At 39.0% G+C, this 23758-nt stretch overlaps 1 protein-coding gene across 1 annotated transcript in view; it reads left to right on the plus strand.

Annotated features, from left to right (window-relative positions):
* The window catches only part of HERC2 (HECT and RLD domain containing E3 ubiquitin protein ligase 2), a 114825-nt gene extending 98228 nt beyond the window's left edge, over window positions 1-16597 (plus strand). The window contains exons 85-93 of the mRNA XM_035558099.2: window positions 561-758; window positions 2578-2661; window positions 9969-10110; window positions 10964-11158; window positions 11268-11380; window positions 12232-12422; window positions 14297-14402; window positions 15095-15307; window positions 15603-16597. Of these exons, the coding sequence (XP_035413992.1) occupies window positions 561-758; window positions 2578-2661; window positions 9969-10110; window positions 10964-11158; window positions 11268-11380; window positions 12232-12422; window positions 14297-14402; window positions 15095-15307; window positions 15603-15875 (1515 nt within the window). The 3' untranslated portion in view covers window positions 15876-16597. The remainder of the gene's footprint in view (window positions 1-560; window positions 759-2577; window positions 2662-9968; window positions 10111-10963; window positions 11159-11267; window positions 11381-12231; window positions 12423-14296; window positions 14403-15094; window positions 15308-15602) is intronic.
* Window positions 16598-23758: the final 7161 nt, after the last annotated feature.

Consider the following 23758-nt stretch of genomic DNA (forward strand, 5'->3'; position numbering starts at 1 on the left):
CCCTGCATCAGTTTGGTGTGGTTTGATTTGTTTTGAGCCATTGTTTAACTTCCTTATTTCCAAAGAAAGATTCTAATTTTCTGCGATGAGAAAGATTCAGTTGGTAATCCAATACTGAGCAGTAAATTGGAGGGAATTTTAATTCTGTATTCTACCAGTGAGGATCTTCCAAGTGGGGTTCATCATTGTTTGCCTCGCATTGAGAAGTTTGGTTTTTGAACATTCAGTTTTTCAACTGTAATGATGGTGCATAATGCCTGGGTCTAGTGATAATGTATGTTTATTTATGGATAAAAATAATTGTAAAATTTGGGATAACATCAATAGTCTAACTGTCATGTTTCTAATACTTGCAGGCACTTTCAGTCTAGTTGATTACTATTAATGTGCTATGAATATTTTTTAGACACAACTGGACTCTGTATTAAGTTTTGACAGGGTGGATAAGCAATATGTGAATTTTAATACAAATTCGCCTACAAATCTTAAGTTGTTCTCTTTAATAAAATGAAGTGTATAATAATTCTAAATTATTATTTGGTATTGTTGCCTTATTACAGGTTCCTATGGAGTACAATCATCTACAGGAAATACCCATCATTTCGTTGAGAAACAGGCTTCTGCTGTTGCATCACATTTCTGAACTATTCTGTCCTTGCATTCCAATGTTTGATCTTGAAGGAAGATTGGATGAAACTGGCCAAGGACCCTCAGTTGGGTTTGACACACTACGGGGAATACTGATTTCACAGGGAAAGGTATTTATCAGGATAGGTTTTTAAGGGAGTGATTTGTAACTGTAAGAGAAATGTACTGCTTGAACAGTTTCTGAAGAAAGTAGAACTGTTTATCTCATTTTGTTCTGTATGTTGTATGTCAAATATTTGCATTCTGATTATGCAAATATCTTTCTTCATGAATGTGTTCTCTTTATTATGTTTCCCTCTATTTTTCATTATGGTTTTACTCTATGTTGATCTTAAAAATAACTTTATATTGTAAGTCTTTTGTAGTGTAAGCAAATTCTTTTAGAGTAATCAGTAGGTGCTTATTTGGGGGGGGCCAGGGGGGGACACACCACACATTTTAAATGGTCATTGTCTGCTTTTGTATTTCAGTTGTTACAAACAGGTGATGCACTACTTGATCCAAAGCTATGTGCAGGTTTTATGATTTTAGACTAGGGTTAAAGGGGAGGCAGTACCTAGGAGTTCAATCTCAAATGGGTAAAGAAACAGGGAATTTCACAGTGGTAAGAAAGGTAGGTCATGAAAAAGTCTAGATAATTAAGGTTCTTGAAGGATGCAACATTAATTCAAAACTTTAGTTGTGGAAAAGATGTCTGGTGTTCAGTATGATCATTGATTTTGGATCTGTATTTTCTCACTGTCCTAGTAACGTGTCTAATCTAACAAAAAATTATAACAGCATAAAAACAGACAAAATCCAAAATCTGCTGAGGACAAAATCCATTTGAAACTAGCAGCAGTTAATTTTTCTTTTGCAGTACTGTTCTTTGCCAATAAATAAGACACAACCTGTAACTAGACTCCTTAGAATGTATTGTCTTAGTCTCTTTCTCTAGACCACAATAAAATTGTGTAGTAGGGAAATCTGACAGAACATATGCTTCACATACCAAGAGAAGACCACGCATTTTTTTTCATCAAAACCTGGGCTGGGGAGGAAGGAGAGAGAAAGGCTAGCTATTGTGTTCATGACACTTTTATATCTTAATGCTATTAATAGGGAGTCTTTAGATAAATTAAATATAGGAATCGGTGTGTAGGAAGCATATTTAATGTCATTTACTTTAGAGTGTGTAGAACTGTTGTAGAAAGGCTTCAGATACAAGATGAAATGTGGTAAAAGGTGTATTTTTTGTCCAAAGCATTCGCTGGGGACAGCAGAAGCTGTGATGTACTTGTATCTAGGCAAATATTTACTGAGAGAACCTCAGATATTTAAATTCACATGAAAAGTTTGTTACTTTTATTTTCGTTTGTTTATTGCCTTCCTTAGCAGGATGGCTTCTTCTTTGGCTTTTTTATAGTTTTTCTCTGACATTAACTATTTGCCATATACATATGTTAGTGTATTAATCAGTTTATACTCAGTAGCATGTTGGTTGCCTAGTAATAACTGAAGCTGGATGCAGTACAGCTTTTCAAGCCGTGATTTTGAGTGATGCAGGAGAGGCTTTCCTCTTTACTTTTTGGTATCCCATGTGTTTCAGACTTGAATTGTATTAGCACAAATAACATGCTTTTTAACACCTCACAGCTTCCTCTCCTGTTGCTCTTACTTGTTTGTTTTTGAGTATTTCAAAAGTATTTGATGCCTGTTTCCATGTCTTCTAAAGAGAGACTAAGAGGCTTTATGCCTTTTCTGGTGTTTTGTGATGCACTTGGAAGAAAACTGCTGAAGGCTAGTAATACAGGATCAGTTTCTCTGTTCTGTTGAAGTCATTTTTTTCGCTCTGAATTGAAGTGTGTGTGTGTTTATCTGTGTAATATGTGCAGCATTCTTACTTGATAGCAGTTTTGCAACTTTATTTTTTGTATTTCCCTTTTTTAGGAGGCAGCTTTCCGAAAAGTTGTGCAAGCAACTATGGTGAGAGATCGTCAGCATGGGCCAGTTGTAGAGCTCAATAGAATACAGGTATCTGAAGTTGAAATTTTGATTTTAATATGTATGTTTAGCCACCAGTGCTCTACATTTGTCAGGTCCCTTTGTGTTTCAGCTGTTTGATGTCCGAGCATACTTGGAGGAGTTGAATTGGAGGATAAAACAATGAAGAAGCAAACGTAGCAAAGTCTGCTTGTTTTTTTTTTTCAATATGTTTTCATGCAGACTGTAGTTGTATGGGGGAAGGGGACACTTCTTGAAATATCAAGTGTGTAATTTGAACTATAATGAATGAGCAAAGTATGTCCTGCTTGACAAAGGACTGCTTTTTCAAAACTCACTACATTAGATAATTCCAGAGAGTAGTGATTCTGATGCCTTTCTTACCTTCCCAAGTGGTCATATGAATTACTCCGCAGTTGCTTGCGTAACATAGAGCATGAAGGGCTGGGGAGGGTGCGGGGAAGGCTCTTTTTTATGATTCAGAATCAGGCTCTTAAACTCTTGTCCTCTGCTGGTCATCACATGTAGTCATATCAATTGCAGAACAGTTTGATACAAAAAGGCTTTTTTTCTTGTAATTGATGTTAGAAAATGTAACATTGTGCCTTAGGCCAGATGTGTCTTTCTTTTCATATATATTTCCATAACATAGAATACTAAAACATTGTTTCTTTAAATGGGCTGAAATCTGGTCTTACAGAATCCTCATGTGTTTCTTTCATTTAGTCGTGTTTTTTCTTTCTTTTTTGATATATTAGAAAGTAAGAAAACCTACCCTTCTTAGGGTTAGAATGGAGAATTTGGGAAAATTTCGACTTATTAGCTCTCTGTTAGTGAACTGAAATATGTTCTATTTTGGCTGGACAATATTTTCTGCTCGTATGCTATGTTTCATGGGCCCATAAAACTTCTGGTAATGTTACATGATTAAAAGTTGTTACTTTCATATATTATTTGTGAATTTGAAGCTGAAGGGAATGCCAGTGATCTTCTTGTTACTCTTTTGGGGGAATTCAGAAGGTCTAATAAGTAGTGCAAATATTTAACTTTAAGTGGGAAACTAATGGTTGGGGTTTGGGCTCATGTCCTTCTACTGTTGAGGTAATTAATAAAGACGAGCTTTCTCTTGTATTCCAGTCCATTACTTGAATCTCTCTTTAAATCTAGAACAGAACTGGTAGCTGCAGGGCTTCTATTTTTCATAGGTTCCGTAGGAAATGAAATATTTCTGTAATAGAAGTCTGTCCTAGATTTAGCCAAGTAAAGACTAAAAAAGATGATCATCATAATCTAGTCTGCTTATACAGTACCAAGCAGAAGCCATAATTTCTTTAGTTAGTTCTTGCAGGGAATGGAAATGTGCTTTCTTAAAACTATTTGATTGATCCTTTAAGTAGTGATTCAAAGCTGCTTTATGGAGTCTCAAACAGCTAATCATCAATGGTAAGAATTTTCGTCTTAATTGTAGTTGTGAGTTTAACTGCAGCTAGACTCAAAGATCCCATTGCTGTCAAAAGACTTTTCTTACAGTTTATAAATTATATAGTGCAGTCAATTCACTTCTTCATCTCCCTTGGTATAAAATAAACAGATGAGTTTTTAATTGCAAGGTTTTTTTGCAGATACTGACTTGTTCTTTAAAATGTTTCCTGAACTTTGTTATTCAGTGGTTTCTTCGAAAATACTGGAAATGATCATAACAGCTGTCCAATTTCTGTAAAGTCAAGCCAGGCACGACTCTCTTGTCCTGAGGTCAAGTTTTTCATGGACTAGATTCCTTTTAGAGAACTAATTTAGCCTGGATGCCTGCTGGGAGCCTCATGATAGTTAGTGTTGTGGTTTAGCCCGGCTGGCAGCCAAACACCACACAGCCGTTCGTTCGCTCTCCCCCCTCCCTCTCCGGGATGGGGGAGAGAAACGGGAAAGTGAAGTCTGTGAGTTGAGATAAAGACAGTTTATTAAGACAGGGAAAATAATAACAATAATAATAATAATAATAATAGTATTAATAGTAATAATGTGTACGAAATAAGTGATGCACAATGCAATTGCTCACCACCCTGTTGACCGATGCCCAGCCTATCCCCGAGCAGCCGGCCCCCCACCCCGGCTAGCCACCCCTATATATTGTTCAGCATGACGTCAGATGGTATGGAATACCCCTTTGGCCAGTTTGGGTCAGCTGTCCTGGGTCTGTCCCCTCCCAGCTCCTGCTGCATCCCTAGCCTGCTCGCTAGCAGGACAGAGAGAGGCTGAAAAGTCCTTGGCTTGGTGTAAGCACTGCTCTACAACAATTAAAACATCAGCATGTTATCAGCGCTCTTCTCATCCTAATCCAAAACATAGCACCCTGCCAGCTACTAGGAGGAAAATTAACTCTGTCCTAACTGAAACCAGGACAGTTAGACACAGCATTTTTTTTGGAGCTTTTTTGTTGTTCTTGCTCAAGGTGTGTGAACGATGAATATGATGGCGACTGTACTGCAACTCACCAGAGTGCCAACCTGTTTTTTCTATAGCATGGAATTGAGGGTAGATGTTTTTATGTCTTGAGGTATAGCATGAGGGCAAGCTTGAATGTGCAGACATTTTAGGACACCATCAGAGAATCGTGTAGGGTAGAAGAGACCAAAGTAATGCAGTTTTGTTTGTATTACTTGCTCTGGGAATGGTCTTTTAGTGAAATGCTTCAAAACAGCACCTGGATCCAGTTCTGAAATGGTGTGATAGAAGTAGTCAAAGACTGAACCACAAAGTAAACCGAGTTACAATGGTAGGGGGCTCCAGAGCTCAAGCTCACTTACTGACCCGCTAACTAGAAAATAGATTTACCTAGTAGTTAGGTACCAGACTAACTAATATGGTGTCAACTGGACAAGTGTGGTGTTGAGATCTGTAGGCAAAGATGTTCTTACTGCTGTTAAATCATACCTTGCCTTTGGATGAAAGAGTATTGCAGCAGTTGAAAAGAATTTTCTCCTTTTAAAAGGCAAGCAAATTTTAGTTATTAAGTAGAATGTGTACTCTCAGGAACACAATATTACAAAGGATCTCCAAAGGAAAAGTTCTTCAATGTCCTCTGCTGTCTTGGGAGGAATGTTGCACTTCTGGATATATTAAATTCTACTTTAAGAATAGTTTCTTCCTCCTTACTAGGGCTACTTATTAAATGTGGATTATAGAAATCTCACTAGTATGGCAATTAAAAATGGTATGGTCTTAAATTAAGCACAAGATATCAATGAATGGATTATTTGTTCTTTTGCAAGTATTATTCTTCAGTTTAAAAAGCATTCCTCCTCCTTCCTGGTTGTTGTCTTGTCCCTTATCAAATGTGCTTTTAAAGGATACTCATTTCATGTCAACCTTCGTTTTCCTAGACCGAACGTGCTAAGCTTTTTTGTCTTATTTTTGTAGAATAGCTTTTCTATACTTTTGATACTGTATTTTCCTCTGTGCCATTTCAGTTTAAGCATAGATAACTGAAACCTGAAGGCACAGATGATGCGTTGTCTGTGCTCTTGGAATTACCACACTAATTTTTTTCCTCTTCTGGAAATTGATTTCATTACATATCCTTTAATTGTGTTTGTTTTCTTCACAGATGTCTTCTATGTTAACAGTACATTTTTCTCTTTCTCAGCTGATTCTAACTAATAAGCTGCCATCTTTTGGTAAACATTTTTATTAGTCTCTAAGTGTGTGGTCTTTGTCACTTAAAAATGCATTAACCAAATTACAGATTGACTTGAGTGCCTCTCCCCCTTTGTTGCAGTGGTTCTGCTCACAATAAATGACTATTCACTGAGACACATTTTTAAACTTGATTCCTCCACGTTGTTGTATGCTGCTTCTGAGCTGCTGCATTCCTCTGTGGTCCAAGCATCTTTTGATGACATCAAGTTGTCATTTTCTCATGGCAGACTGTTTTAAGAAAATCATTCTCTATTTCTAATCAACATACTAACTTATGTTTTATGCTGAAAAGTTACCTTAGCAGCAAGGAGGGTGGACCTGTATATTAAAATTTTGAGATGCTTCATGATCTGTGTATAGTGAGCATGTATTAAATAAGGACCTGTTTAGGCTATTCGTTAAGATTGATTCCACAGGTTACTTACAATGGCTCCAAAAGGCCAATTTGGAAATGTGAGCAAGACCCTGTTCAAGACCTCTACAATATAAAGCTAAAACACTAGTGATGGGATGTGGCCTAAACAATTTTGTTTGAATTTTGCTGTTTTTCAGTGAAGAGTCTTACTCTTTGCTAATAACTTAATACATTTTAATATGGGCATCTGTCAGCACAGCAATATATTATGGTGCTGGCAGAAGTGTCAATAATCCCTCATGGCATTCTTACGCTGCTTCTCTGAAGTCAAGTCATAACCATTTCTGCATCTAAATGATCAGGTTAAATGAAAATCCTGTGTTGCTAGTGAATAAGTACTAAATTAAATGTACAATAGCAAATGTGCATACCTTTCTATTCAGTTCAGCCAAGATTGCTTGCCATTTTATTGTCACTTAATTTGTATTTTCAGTCTGAGATTTGAAATTAACTGTTGCATTCACAGACCATCTATTCATACATGGTCTTTTCAAGAGAAGATTCATTGATTTCTCAACTTAAATTTCTTCGGTATCCAAATTCCTTAAAAATCTATTAAATTAAAACAAGTTTGTGTTGATTTAGAACATCCTATACATGAGAAGGATTGGAGTGTGTCAGCCTTTCAGGAAAACCTGAAAGAAACCTGGCAGATGTTTTCTTCACGGCATCCAAAGCATACAGCAGCAGAACAGCTGGATTTTGAGATGTATTGTACTGAATACAGATTAGTGGGATCAGTCTAGGCCATTTCTGCATAAACAGTCTCATTGATATTGATGAATTATATGCACTGTAGGATTCCCTTTACAGTCAGGGCAGGTAGAGAATATAAATTGCAGAATGCTAAGGAAAAAAAAATACTTCAGGTTTCTCCTGCCTTCTGTTTACTTTCTTTTCTCTCTGTACTGATGAAATGCTCTTTGTATTCTTAACCATTCTGTGTGCATCTCCTGCAGCAAAATATGTGGTCCCTTGCATGGCATTTGTTAGGAATCTTAATTTGTTAGGAATCTTAATCAAATCTTCAAATATTCTATTTTTTTTTTGTAAATGCTTAAGAAATGCATTACTCTCATGCAGGTACGCACATGTACTTTTGGTAGTGCTTACTCATTTTTAGATGCTGCTAGTAAATACCTAAATATTGTCATTAATTAACATGAGAAAAACATATATTTAGTTTTCTGGCCAACAACAGACACCTTGATTTTTGTTTGTGAAAACCTTACCCTGATTTGACAATCAATTGTATGAGTAGAAACAGGATGAAATAAGTAAGTGGATTGCAATCCAGGAAAACAAACAAACAAAAACCTATCAAACTATTAGCTGTTTCTTCAGAAATAAAGGGAAAACTTTTTTTATTAAGAAACTATCTTTCCATTTGCTTCAAAAATGAACAGATAGAACGCTGAGTAGAGACAGGTGAACAAAGAACCATTTGAAATTAAAGATGAATGGGGTAGTGGTGGTTGAGGGAACACAGAATTCTTTATCTAGGGAAGAAAGTGCGCAGGGTTGTCAGCAGAACTGGTAAGAATCTTTCAGTCGAACTGCAATGACTTGCCTGTTGCTTTTGCATGTGTCCAGCTCTTAACAGTAAAATTACTAAGGTCCAACCAACCTACCTAGACCAATCATTCAGCAGTCTTAGGTCAGTTCAGGACATGTGGTAGAAGCATGCAGATAACCAGATACCATGTTTTTGGTCTGTGCCAGTTTCTTCTGTTACATTGGCACTGAAGTTTGCACAGTTCATAAATGGTGATAATCATAGTAATCACTCACGGTTAAACAACTCTGTCACAGAATTAGGAACAATTGCAGAAGTTGGAGTACAGCTCAACCTGGAACTGGTACCTTTTTCTACTTGATGTTTAGGTATTATACTATTGTCATATCAGAAACAAGGTGATAAGTGTATGAACTGGATGAGCAGACAGTGAGGTTGATTGAAAACTGGCTGAATGGCTGGGCCCAGAGTGGTGACCAGTGACACAAAGACTAGGTGGAGACCAGTAACTAGAGTTATACCTCAGTGGTGAATTCTGGGTGCAGTCCTGTTTAACACCTTCATTAATGATCCAGATGATGGGCAGAGTGTATCCTCAGCAAGTTTGTTGATGATGTAAACCTGGGAGGAGTGGCTGATGCATCAGAGGGTTGTGCTGCCATCCAGAGGGCCTCAACAAGCTGGAGGAATGGGCTGATTGCACTTCTCCTTGTTGAACTACATGAGATGCCTAAGTCTGGCGAGGAACAACCCAGGCACCAGGACACTCGGGGGGCTGCCCAGCTGGGAAGCAGCTTGGCAGAAAAGGCCCTGGGGGGCCTAGTAGACACCAAGCTGAATGTAAGCCAGCAATGTGTCCTTGCCACAAAGAAGGCTAACAATGTGCTTGGCTGTATTAGGCAAAGCACTGCCAGCTGGTTGAGTGATCGTTCCCCTCTACTCAAGGCTGGTGAGGCCACAGCTGGAGTATTGTGTCCAGTTCTGGGCTCCCCAGTACAAGAGAGAGATGGGACTACTGGAAAGAGTCCAGCACAGGCCCACAAAGGTGATGAAGGAACTGGAGCAGCTTTCCTGTGAGGAATGGCTGAGAGAGCTGGGACTGTTTAGCGTGGAAGAGAGAAGGCTTGGGGATCTTGTCAGTGCATATAAATCCACAAAGGGAGGATGCACAGAGGATGGAGCCAGGCTCTTCTCAGTGGTGCCCAGAGGCTGGAGCAGAGATAGCAGGCACAAACCTTTTTGTTTGTTTGTTTTTACTGTGAGGCTGGCTGCTCACTGGCACAGGTTGGTTTGGAGAAGTTGTGGGGTCTCCCTCCTTGGAGATCTTGAGAAGCCATCTGGACCACATGACATTCAGAGGTCCCTTCCAACCTCAGCTGTTCTGTGATTTTGTAATAGTTCTGGGCTCCTATCAGCCTGAAATTAACTGCTTTTGTCTTCCTGGAAAGGGTCAGGATATGTCATAGGCGTCTGTGCTACCTATATGCAGAGATGAAAAACAAATATTAGATGGCAGTGAAAAATACTGGAGTGCTGTAAATTTGAAACTGGATTCTTCCTCTGTATATGTTACAAAATACAAGATAGACCTCTACAGAAGTTTCACTGAACACGTTAATGTTTTAAATATGAATCTTATGTGTGATCTGCACAGAGATGCTGGCTGAAATTTGTTCTTGCAGTGACTTTTATAATGTGTTTATTCAACAGGTAAAACGTTCTAGGAGTAAAGGAGGACTGGCTGGGCCTGATGGTACAAAGTCAGTGTTTGGGCAGATGTGTGCTAAAATGAGTTCCTTCAGCCCTGATAGCCTTCTGCTTCCTCATCGGGTTTGGAAAGTCAAGTTTGTTGGTAAGAGGATTCTCTATCTGCCCCCACTTTGCCCCAACTGTTTTGCACCTATCTTTACTGTTTTCTTCTGGTTTATTTTTTTGGAGGACCTGAAGAAAGGAAGGAGTGTAGTAAAACTATGTCTGTGTATAGGCAGCATAGCATGTTATTTCCTAACATATATAAAATCTTAGGAAATAATAAAACTTTTAAAAGATTTTATTAAAAAAACAAAACAACAACAACAAAAAAGAACCCAAAAAAACCCAAACCCAAAACACCCAAGACGAGTGGAAACAGATCTGTAATTGTCCTCAGATTCCAAAGGCAACTCTCTTACTTATAACAGGCATTCTGCAAAACCTAAACGTGTTCTTCGTCTGTCAGAATCTGTAAATAATTCTGGTTAGCTGCTCTTACTTTGAGATTCTTACAATTTACATGTCACTTTGAGCTTTAAGATGAAATACAATTTAGATTGAAGACCCATTGTACCTATTGTATGTAAAATATATATAAAAATCTACTTTAAAATGACACTTAAGAATCACGTTGCTTTGGCTTTCTTTTACCACCTCTATTGTTCTGTTTTGATTAGGGTTTAAAACAAAAGTGGTAGTGGTACTGTGGCAAAGTAGTAGTTTTGAAAGTCTGTTGTTGATAATCTTTCACAATAATACTGTTTACATGGAACTGGAAATATACAAACACAAAGGAAAGCATATTTTCAGAAGAATAGATAGGACAGTGTAGCTTTTAGCAAACTTTTGTTTACCCAGTCATCCCAGTGGAAGGAAATCCAGTTTATTTCAAGACTTAATTTAGAAACATTTTCGGAAGAATGTGTAATTTTAAGCCTGTTTTCTTCTCCAAGGTGAATCTGTGGATGATTGCGGCGGAGGTTACAGTGAATCAATAGCAGAAATGTGTGAGGAGCTTCAGAATGGGCTGACCCCTCTGCTAATTGTGACACCAAATGGAAGAGATGAATCTGGAGCAAACAGAGATTGTTTCCTATTAAATCCTGCTGCCAAGTCTCTCTTACATATGAACATGTTTCGTTTTCTGGGTAATTTCTTACCAACATTGTGACATTCTACTTGCATTGTATGATCAGAATATTGGGAATCTATCAAAGAAATAATAATTTAAAAAATATACACTGTTTAAACTTACAGGTGTACTTCTGGGCATTGCTATCCGGACTGGCAGCCCTCTGAGCCTCAACCTGGCTGAACCGGTATGGAAGCAGCTTGCAGGAATGAACCTAACCATTGCTGATCTCAGTGAGGTAAGTGTGAAGTTTCTGAGTAGGGCATAGCTTACAGAAGACAAGCAGACTCTAGCATAAGTAATTGTCTGGTGATTTGCTTCCCTGCTGTATATATAATTGTAGCATTTTGACTAACCTTTCACATTTTTGAGCCAGTTTATAAAGATCACGTGTACTCACTGTTAAAACTGTAAGTTTGTCTTTCAAAAGTAGCTAAATAACCTATTTGAATTCTAGAACATTCTCAAATGCACTCATAGATTTGACTAGGTAAATATTTGTGGTCAAACTCCTACTTTCCAGTAAACCTTTCCATAGCTGTAACTGTCTGAAAATGAGTTCAAACTAGTACTGAAAATAGTCCACGCCATCATACCGAACATCACAAACTTTCAATTTCTGTTTATTGAACTCAGTAAATGTGGAGTTAAGAGTTAGGTCTTTGTTACAAAGAAGAGTTCCTTTTCAGCTACTGTCATCTAGAAATATACTTACCGTAAAAGCACTGAGTCATTTACTTGTTGGTAAGGGGATTCCTTTTGTATCAAAACAACCATTGGATTTTGTAGAGTTAATCATGTTTTAAGCTTTAAATCTATTTTCTTATATAACAGTTTCTTGGCAAATGCTCCTCAAAAGGATTGAAATCTAGAACACGTGTGCCCTCCAACATCCCAGCATAATGAAATTTTGTGTAATATAGTGAGCTATTTTACTGCTTTGGAATTCATGTAGGTGGGTTATGGTCAGACATTTGACTCAATGCTTTTGGTAGGTGGCACGTGATGCAGTGCTTTTGGTAGGGAAGAGGCACTGTTGTATAGTGCTAATAAACGGTTTTTAACTTATGGTTATTTATTTTTCAAAAGGTTGATAAAGATTTTATTCCTGGGCTGATGTACATTCGAGACAACGAAGCTACATCGGAAGAGTTTGAAGCCATGAGCCTCCCGTTCACTGTGCCTAATGCAAGTGGTCAAGATATTCAGCTGAGTTCCAAGTACACCCATATTACACTGGATAATAGAGCTGAATACGTGAGGCTGGCAATAAACTACAGGTTTGTTAGATAAGTCATTCATATTAGTTAAATGGGCAAGCATTTTATTTTGAAAATCTTTAAAAACTTTTGAACAATATGATTCTTTAACTAACCTCTTATGTACAAATAATGTTTTCATGCGATTTGATTTTCATATTGCTTTTAATCTCTCCAAAGCAAAAAGATTAAACTTAAGTTTTAGGAAATAGCTTTTAGGAAACAAAATAAACTAGCATGCATGGCTCTAGATTTTTAATAGCTGTCCTGACAGAGCCGTTCTGGCAGCCAGTTTTGTGTGGAGAAATTCCCCATCCGTCTTGTTCATCCTATGCAATAAAGTAGTAGTAGGCTTGAAGCTTTATCTTCCATGCAATTTCTCATCTTCATATAGCTCTTTATGAAGACTGCTTTGGTTTAGTACTACTGCTCTCATAATTTTTCCTATCATCTGTTTAAGTCAAGAGCAGTCCCAGATGAATTGTTCTATTCTCATCGAAGAAAGAACACTCAAAACAAAGTGTTCATACCCCAGACACCATAAAATAAGTGACATCTTTCTGCAGACAAGTAAATTCGTCCATAGGTGACAGAAGCTGAACAATGCACTAAAACGTGGGAAATAGTTCAGCAGTTGTGAAAATGGGCCTTTGGTTACTTAGATACCTAGTCTAGACAAGTACATTGAAGAAGCAACTGTGGGCATCTTGTTATTTGAAACAGTGAGCCCAGTGCCTGTTGTGCCTATTGAACTGTGGAAATTAGATGATTTTGATGAGAAACTGATTCATAGGTGTTTTATTCTCCTCACCGTAGTTACCTATTGTAGAGAACACTTGAGCCAGATTGTTTCATCACTTATACTTGCTAGTTTGCAGTGCAATGTCTGCCAACAACTACTTGAATTAGTCTTTGTTTTCACATGTGTATGTACATGCAACAAATGGGTATAGACTGATATTTAATGCTGTTTTTTGACAATAGAGAAGAATATAATTTGCAATGGATAAATGATATATAAAATATCAAATGGGTACTAAAGACTTGCATTCACTTGAAGAAATGTTTTTGTTCTCCTGAAAATTCTAGCTATCCTCAAAGGACACCAGCAATTTTAAAGCGTTCTACAGTTAGAAATCTTTTGGGAAAAACATTTTAATAGATTTTTTTTTTTAAATGTATGAAGCCCTTGAGAGAAAAACTAGAACCTGAATAGAAACCATGTGAAAAGTGGATACATAAGAAAAACCTTGTCCTGAGATCTTTGTTTATTTTGGTGATGACAAGCCTGAGGACTGGACATGTCAGTGATGTGAATCTCTGCTGTTCAGAGCTCAGCATCTTAGAAATTAGCTTGACAGAAGAGGGGGGAAAAAAGAAGGAGGGGGGAAAAAACAAAACACAAATCATGGGTGGCAACAGAAGCAGCGTAATGTTACTTATATATCGCTGTCTAAAAACACAGCAAATCCTTTTCCTCAGACATAATGTTTTAGTTCAAACCCATTTATCTTTTACCATAATGTCTTGTCTACTGTTGGGAATGTTTGAGGGCACAGTCTCAAAGTACAGATGATCTTTGCCCAAGAGAAATTATTTTCAAATGGGGTATTGGTCAGTTCTTGCCAGGTACAGCATGTGAATAATACTGGAAAGAAAATGTTCAAAACACTGGGAAATACCTCTCCCCAGTGAGCTTGCTTTGCGGTATGGAATGCTGTAGAAACTGGTACAAGTCAAGTATCAGGCATGATAAGTGTTTTGTTAATTTCCTTTGGCGCATAGCTGGAGACTTGAGGAGAACACCTAAAGTTTCCTTGATATTACAATAAGTATTAGTTCAAAAAAATTCTGGAAATGGCATTCACTGAATCTCTGGAAATGTGTGTCTGCAGGCTTCATGAATTTGACGAACAAGTTGCAGCAGTTCGTGAAGGGATGGCCCGTGTTGTTCCAGTTCCTCTACTTTCGCTCTTTACAGGATATGAACTGGAAACTATGGTATCAATTTCTGTTTTGCTACCTCTGTCAGACTAACTTTTGAGTTGGATTCTTCATTTGTATTTTACTAATCCAAGATTATCGGATAAAAAAACCCACATTTAATACTGTTTACAGGGCTCACTCCGATTGTGAACGCTTTGCTCAAGGAAGGACTAGAAAATATTTTATTGTTCTCATAGTGTTCAAAAAGTTATTTTGATATAGCTGAGCAGTGAAGCAGTGATGTAATTAATTGCTTGTGGAAGTTTAAAAAGAAAAGAAAAGAAAAAGAGTAACAAAACCCCACCAACCCAACAACAATAAACAGAAAAACCCAACCCACTAAACAAATCACCAAAAAAAAAACCCAACCACCCAAGAAAAAAATACAGTAAGACTACTGAGTTCTGAGAGCAGTTTGGTGGAAGATGAGCCCTGTATTGTTAGAGGTGAATTGGAGACATTCCTTTGAGGTAAATTATTTAATTCTTTATGTGATTCAGCAAGATGAAAGAAGCCTACTGTCCCTTGATGGGAAGATGTACATTTAGTATCATTGTAATAGGAGACTGTGTACAGCAGTTCAAATACCTGACTTCTCATTTTGTCAGCATAAAGGCTGATTAAATATTTAAAGAGAATGGAGGGAACAAATCACCTGCAATTGATTTGATCAGACTTGTACCTTATCATTATATTCTCTTTTTCAGGTATGTGGAAGCCCAGATATTCCACTTCACCTTCTGAAATCTGTAGCAACTTACAAAGGAATTGAACCAACTGCTTCCTTGATACAGTGGTTCTGGGAAGTGATGGAGTCGTTCTCCAATACTGAGCGATCTCTCTTCCTGCGTTTTGTGTGGGGCAGAACAAGGCTGCCCAGGACTATTGCAGATTTCAGAGGGAGGGACTTTGTTATTCAGGTAAAGTGTGTGGGATGGGGAGTGGGGCTTTTATTTTAAATAGCTAGAAGTGGAGGAGTAGCATGACTGCTGTGGTTTAACCCTGGTAGGCAGCTAAACACCACAAAGTCACTTGCTCACTCCACCACTGCCAGTGGGATGGGGGAAGAAAATCAAAGGCAAAAGTTTGAAAACTCCTGGGTTGAGATAAAGACAGTTTAATAAATTGAGTAATAAATCAATACATTAAAGTATCATTTCAATATTGTGATGTGGACGGTGAATGAAAAAATATTTTGCTGTTTGTTTTTGGCAGGTATTGGATAAATACAATCCTCCAGACCACTTCCTTCCTGAGTCATACACTTGCTTCTTTCTCCTGAAGCTACCCAGGTATTCTTGTAAGCAAGTACTAGAGGAAAAACTGAAATACGCCATTCATTTCTGCAAGTCTATAGACACTGATGATTATGCCCGGATAGCGCTGACAGGAGAGCCAGCTGCTGATGACAGTAGTGATGATTCTGATAATGAAGATGCGGATTCTTTTGCTTCAGATTCTACGCAGGACTACTTAACTGGGCATTAAACCAGAAATAACGTAAGGGATAGCTGTTATGAGCACTGAGGCAAAATGCCAAAAGGATAGTAAAGCCGAGGACAGTTTAGGGCTCAGAATATAGAGTATGTAGTCAGAGGAATGGTAATCTTCTGAAAGTTGGGAAAGTGTTTGCTACTCATGGTAGGAATTAAGGGTTACAGCTTAAACCATCAGCTTAGAATGAATGGCACAGTATATGGGCATTTAACATTTATTTTAAGAGCTGAAAGTGGCCCCCCGTAATGCTGCACTACATTTAGAACCTTTGTGTTTACTGAAGTGTTGTAAATGTTTATATAAATAAGGTAGTGCAGCATCCAAAAGGCAGTGAAACCTTTAATTTGTGGGTGCAGTAGTATTTTTCATATTAAGTGTTGTGTTCTGTGTATCTTGATTGTATATTGGAAATACTGTGCAACAACTGAATAGTATTATAAATATTTCAATTAACTTTACTAGAAGTTTGTTAAAATTTTTTGAACATTGAATTAACATTATTCCTTGAAATTCTTCTATAGATAATAAAAATGGCCAATAGTTTCACCTTCACCCCCTGGTTTGTATATTTTAGCTTATGCATTATTTATCTAAAATTTGATACCTTTCTGTGAACAGCATCATAATTCTTATCATGGAGAGTGTACTGTATATAATTTGTGCCATGTAAATGCAAAAGTTATAATTTCCCTCCAAATAAAATTCTGCCACAGAAAGAAGCAGTGTGTGTGTGTTTTAATGGCTGTACGGCTGTTACATGGAATGAACATTACTTCTACTCATCTGAGAAGTGTTTCTGCAGTTCATGGTTGTTGGTCAAACGCTGCTGCTGTTCAAGGAATATGCACCAATAGTAGGTGCATTGCCATAGAACATGAGCTATAGTGAACTCACAGCAAGTCTACATGACACATTAATGGCAGCGGTTATGTACACCTCGTTATGCAGTTGTTCCTAATGCTGCTGTTGTCAGGAATGGTGAACTTGTTCTTGTGCACCTGGGAAAAAACCTCTCTTCAGGAAATGTAGGGACTGATGTCTTCAAGTACCTTCATGTAGAAGAAAACGACAACATACATAATGACATACGTACAACCTTGTCCCTGAGAACCTTGTCGCCAACAGTATTTTAGTTCAGAATTGAGTGGAAAGTGATATTAAACTTTTCTTCAGTAATTATTAGGATAGTATTTAACCTCTTACAATGGAGAATTGATTCACTGTCATTTTTTTAGTGCTTGTATATGACTTCTATTCCAACTTTAAATATTAACTGTGATCATGAAATCACTTGTCCTGAGACATACTTGGTATTTCAAAATAGTGGTGTAAAAAAAAGCAATGTCTTTTACCTTTGCTGCTGAATTCAATTTCTTCCGAATATCCTGAAGTAGAGTGGAGAGTCTGGTACAGAAGTGCTCATGTGGTTGTCTGCTGTCCTTTGTCATGGTAACACAGGAGCCATTTAGGCATCCAGCTTGATCAAAGAGATTCTGTAGTCAGCTTCTCAGACTTGATGGATGAGTCATCCCCAAATGCCACAAGCCCAAGGACTTGAGACCAAGTTCAATTGCCATTCTTGAATTTCAAAATCCATTTCAGGAGTGTACAAACTACTATAAAACACAATTTTTGTGGGGTGTGGGGTTGGGGGCAAGGAGGAACATGACTGTCAAGAGTTTTTCTTCCAAAAAAAATCAGAAAGGACCTATTTGTTTTGTACAGTAGCAGTTCCCATTGTTAATTTGTGGAGGAATAAAAGAAGGTTTTTAAGCTTCCTTCTTTGCTTTCCCATCCTAACGGAAGAGTCCTGGGTGCCCTATTACAGTGTGAAATGCTTGTCACCTATGGCCTGGCTTAAAATAGTTCTGAGTAGCCAGTTGTTTTTTCTTTAAAAAGACATTGTTTTGAGTATTGAAAAAATGGGAATAGCTCTTATTTGGCTTTCAGATGTAGGTTCTTGAGAAGGAACAGGACTCAACCTTACAAATGAGTTTGTGTTAGATCCCTTTAAAAGCAAAGGACCAGATGGTGGTTTGATTTTTATAATAAAGCTTTACAATTGTGAAATTGCAAGATAATAAAAGAAAAATCCCATGTTCAAAATTACTTTGTTTCCTGAGCAAATTCCCCATTCCTCTAAAGCTCCTTAATGGCTGCTGGACAGCTTGACAATATGGGCAGGAGGTCATTGGGCCCCTCAGGGAGTGTAGAGAACATGCTCTCTATAACTTTTATAATCATGGTATTTGTTCCTAAACATCATGTTAGTCAAAGAAACTTTCAGGACAACGTATGTCTCCCCTGAAAGCATCTTTTTCATGTGCAAAACTAAACTGTGCAGCACTCTTCTAGGAGAAAGGGAAGCAGGAGCTTTCAATGACCTTATTGATAAAATGCCTTCTACTTTCAAATACGTAGTTTAAGGAAAATGTTCAGATGTGTAGATCCTGTAGAAGATCCTCCTTTGTGTAGAAGTTGCCTTTCAAGGTTAACCTTTAATTAAATCTTGTAATTAAAAAGTAAGATTTTAAGTAAAACATTCCATTGCGGTGCTCCTACTCGACTGGGGCTTGAGAGTGTAAAATTGGTGGAAAAGTTATTCTATCATCAAGTCATATCCTTACCTGAAGTGAAAACTTCAGTAAAAGCAACTCTGAATGTGACACGTGAACTGCTTGTAAACTGCTGCTTCAAATACTTGTAAAAGATTCTGCTGATTTACCTGTTGGCTCAGGTTTGGATACTGATGGCACGTCTGCAAGTTCATCAGTTGTGCATTTAGTCATCTGATGGCCAGAGAGCAATACAGTGCAAGGATTTCACAGAAACACAAAATATAATTGGCTCAGTTGTTTCCTGACTCTGGTAATCCTTGACCAGCTCTCTCTGATGAGAAACTCTGTTCACATTGGGCAACTGGATACACTCACTACCAATGGCAAGCCTATGTAACGATGGGCTGCAACACTTCTGGAAAATAAAGTATAATCCTATCTTGGGCCTTTCTTATTCAACTGTAATGACTTTATCAATGTGTGGGCAAAAAGTGCCAGCATGGATCAGTCTCGGTGGTTGGCTGAGTTTGTTTTCCTGTTTAGCAGCCAAAAAGGCACAAAATTAGGATGCTTGCAAATATAGGAGGCTGCTTTTCCTTCTCACTCTTCATGAAATGTTTGACCTGGGGCCAAAAGATGCCAGTTAATACTTCTTCTAAAACCAGCATGCCATTGGTCTGAAAGGGAGAAACACAAGAATGACCAAATAGACAAGGCTGTGACTTGTCTTCCTAGAAGACAGACTTTTGAATTAATTTCTCTCTGTAAAGGTTTTCACTGCTGTTTTGAGGAAAAGATGCTATTTAGCTTTGGAAACTGATCTGTTTTGAGCAAGTTCTTTCCATAATTTCAAAGTGATATTTTTTTCTGACATTTGTTCTAATATATCTGGCATTTGTGGCATGAGCATGTGATTTGTGAATCACAAATTACGAAACTATTCTAACGCTGTTTTGCCAGTAGAATTGGCCCATTAGTTAACAGATAAGGCAGGTTCACTTCATTATGGCTTTTGGTAACTATCTCTTCGTTACTTTTATAAGGAAACTAAGGTCTCTCAAATGAGGTGGAGGTAAAATTGCATCTATGTGTTATGTTCCCTCTGAACCTTGAAAAACTTCTCAAGTAAGAATCCTGCAAGTGTCCTTTTTTTTAAATAAATTTCATCTCCTTGACTTTGAATCATCCCTAAAAGTAAACTGGAGAACAGGGTCCATGCCCAAAATGAAGCTGATAGGTGAAGGGTTGTCTGAAAGAAGAAATTAAATATATGAAACAGCTGAACAGCTGGGGGGGGGGGGGGCAGGGGGACAGGTGGGGGATTTGGGCTGGCCTGGGTGAGTTGCTTTTTCTCTATGCTCCTGTAGAGGAAGGGATATTCCTGGGGGACAACTGTCTGGACAAAACCAGGAAGGAGATGGACTTATAAGTATGAGAGGAAGAAAATAGCACTGCACCGGTGGCCTGGCTGGTATGGTCTGGACGTGCTCTATCTTCTAATGTTCTCATCATGACCTCCCTTTTGTGTGTTGGTCATGTTTGTGTTCCTGTAATCACTCCTTCAGCAAGGTGCCTGTAGAGGAGCTGACAGTGTCCTTCCACACCTCCTTACAAGTATGGCCAGACATGATTTATTGTTGGTCGTGCTGCTGAGGAATCAGCTGTGTGGTGCCCTGTCTGGAGACGATTACTGAGGCATGGACAAGTTGGATGTCAAAATGTCAATAATGATGACAAGCAAGTAAAGAAGCACATTTATACCCTGTAGAGTGAAATATTCTCTTCAAGAGCAGTTTCACAGTGCTGATGTGTGTCTCACCAGGACTAAGTAGCCAACTGAAAGACATGTAGAGAGGCAAGAGAAGGCTAACTGTCTGCGTGTACATTTGGGGAGGGTCTGGCCTGCAGTCAGTACACTGTGGAGTTGGTTTCCATGTAATAACACCAGACACCATCCTGCAGAGATCAAAGCTGTGAGACTAGGCCACAGGACCGTCAGCCATGACTGAGGGTAGGCCCACACTGACAAGATTTGTGTGAGGTGTGTCTGACAGGCTTTGAACTGTTTCCAGAGGTCTACATCTGCAGGTGTGGACCAGATTTTCTGTCTGGGGAGTGGGCTAGACTGGCAATTCACACTCACATACTGGATACTGGCTTTTCTAGATACACGAAGCTGTGGCCTGCATCTTCTCAAAGAACACTGGGATTAAGAAGGAAACAATTAATTGTCCGTGGTTATCCAAAGCAAGTTTAGAAGAAACAGTAGCAATACTTGACACCCACCCACCACCACAATTTTGTAACCATAAAGACAGTTTACCACCATAATCATCAGTCTAGGCAGGTCAAGAATTTGAGTTAATAGGAGTTTTTAAAATCTTGTTAGACATCTCTTGGTGATGATCTGACAATTATTGATCTACCCTCAGTCAGGCAGCTGTCCAAACCGTTCTGTTGAGTCCTTTCAGCTTATTTGTTATTCCTGCAGTGCTTTATTCTTTATCTCCAAAATGTATTTCTGGTAAGTAGAATAGACTCAGCAACGGCACCCTCTTCATCATGTTCTAACCAAGGTGCCTTAAGACATCCAAACTTACTGCAGACAAAACCCTTTAACTCCCATCAGGATTAAGTGAAGACACTGAAACTTTTCAGCTTTTCCATTGTGGACCTGCATTGGCTCAACAGGATCTTTTCTTCTTTAGTAACACCTTAACCAGATGCTAATTCTGCTGCTCACACAGCTCTCCCTGACTCCATCAGGGCTTGGTGATTTATCCCATGGAGCAAGATAAAGATGCACTGCAGCTCAGTGCTGCAGGAGTCTCCTGGTGCCTTCCTGCAGCGGTGTTTTTGGTTTAGGGACTTACGGCACAGCTGCTCTCACCTAAATCAACTGCTAACCCTCTGCTGCCAGCTCTGTTTAACACAGCAGCGTAGATATACCTGTCAGCCTTGTGGGAGAAAATAGATGGTGGAGCAACAAAGCAGCAGCACATGGCAGTCTTCCAAGCAGCTCTGGAAGTAGCAGATGAGTTAAGCCATCACATTGGTATTTTGTTTCTCAAGAAACACTTTTGCACTAAAGTCCTCTGCCCTGAGGTTGCTGCTGGTTGTTTTTTGATGGGATCATTTCCTTCTTCTGGTTCATAAGTTGGCCCTGTAACCATTTGCATTGGCCCAGTGGGATGGGAAGGGAAGAAGGGAAAACAAGCAGCAGCCGAGAGCAAGCACCTCTAAAACGTCCCTGCCCTCGAGTCCTCCCTATCATTCCTCTTTAGCAACCCCCTGAGACTGTAGGGATCATCCAAAATGTTTGCCCTCCTCCAGACTCCATGGGATAACCATGCATGATCGGGGCAGGGGGCTGGAAAGTCCAGCTTCAAGGCTTCTGCTGTCAGAGGAGAAATGCCACTGCCCCATGGCATGGATAATGAGATGTTGTGTAAACTCATTTAACTAAGAGTAACTTGCTCAAATGATTACAGTGGGAAAAGCAAATATTGTTAAACCCAGTGTGAGGTTAGTTACTGGCTGTTCTGGAGTCTTTATGAAGATGATCTACATTTTTTATTGTGACAATATTGACAATTCCAGTGGGAAAATGCAATCCTGTGGCCAGGTAGTTTGTCTTTCTAGTTTGTTATGCACAAATCCAAATTAACTGCTGTGAAAATGGTGACTACTTTGGATGGCAGCAATCTGTTTAAACATTTTTGTGCACTGTAAGAAGATTTAAATATTGTGCATTGTATGTGTCAGAAAGGCCTTGCAAATAAGAAACACATTTGGTATAAAATTCTACATAAAAAAGGCAGGTATGACTCTGGATGACATTGGTCTTGGCTCCAGGTACAAGCAATTTTGGTTTCAGCCCCTGGGCTTGCCTCTCAGTCTTGGTTCTACAACTAGAACTGCCTGCATGCCACAGGATGTCAAAACAATTTTGATGTCTGCTTTCAAGATGGCCTTGCTTTGATCGCAGGCAGTTTGCAATGGTGTTAAGAAACCTTTGTATGACCATGACCAGCGGAGAAGTCTTTGGGAGGTTTTCAAGCTTCCTCTGTGGTTAAGGCACAGGACTGGGAGTCAGGAGATCAAAGTCCCTGCATTGTACAGAAATGCTATTTTAACACATAGGCTGCATTGATAGGAGTGATCTCATAGGAGTGCTACATGCACTTCTTTGATGGGGCCAATGAGTTGTTCCCGCCAGCCAGTGCATGGTGGAGAACTGGCTCGTCCCACCTACAGAAGGCTGCCGATTGGAACAGGGAGCAAGGACGAGCAGCACCTCACTGCTCTGGTAAAACGTACACTGCTGTGTCCATGAAGGTAGCTTCAAGTGGTGAGCACGGAGCGGGCAGAGGGAAGGGCAGTGATGGCTGCGACTGCTTGGGTCACGAGAGCTGGGAGGGATGTGGTCAGCATACCCCCAGGCAAGAAATGCAAATGGCACTGCCCTTAGATGTTTTTAAACAAATGAATGTTGGGGTATTGTTTGCCAAAGATCTAATAATTAGAGAATGGGGAGATGACTAATGGAAAATGGTTTGAGAAAATATTTTTGTGCAGTAACAGGCTACAGAAATAGCTCACGAGCTCAAAATGTGCTTTGGGATATCTGTCTGTTTTATGCAGGGCTTTAAAGATGGAACAGGGGAGGACAAAATCCCCAACTAGAGTTCGCTTATGGGCTGTTTAATTTGAAAGATAGCTGTACAATCTGTTTCTTTCCATTTGGGAGTGGTACAAACCTTGTTATCATCTTCTTAACTCTCACAGAACAGTGACGATTGCTGCCAAGACCTTACTGGAGATGGTAAAACAACTGCCTTGTGGCACCTCTGGGAGATTCAGGATATTTTGTGGTCTCAAAGCTATTCTGAGACAGTAGTGTTTGCAGCAGTGCTCAGGGCACCCTCTATACATCAGAGCCTAGATCCAGCATCCCATCTGCTTTTAGGAAAGATGTGTTTTGCAGCTACTGAGCACTCATTTGTTGACATGGCTGGTTTTGGGGTCATTTTCCTGAGATTTCAGTAACTTGTCTTGCCTGAAGAAGATGTCAGATCCTACTAATAACATCACGTTTATGGTACTGCTATGTCGGGAGGGATTGCAAGGCATCTTCTCTGGGTTAAACATCACCTTGCTTGAAGAGCCAGCTTGGAGATGACTGACTGCTCTGAGAAAGGGCTATACCTATGTGGGGGTGGACAAAATGTGGCCATAATAATGAGATAAATAATTCTGAGGACAGAGAAGAAAAGGAGACACAAAAGATGGTGCAAGAATAAAAGAAGAATTGGA

This window comes from Cygnus atratus, chromosome 1, assembly GCF_013377495.2.
Source record: "Cygnus atratus isolate AKBS03 ecotype Queensland, Australia chromosome 1, CAtr_DNAZoo_HiC_assembly, whole genome shotgun sequence".
Classification (NCBI taxonomy): Eukaryota; Metazoa; Chordata; class Aves; order Anseriformes; family Anatidae; genus Cygnus; species Cygnus atratus.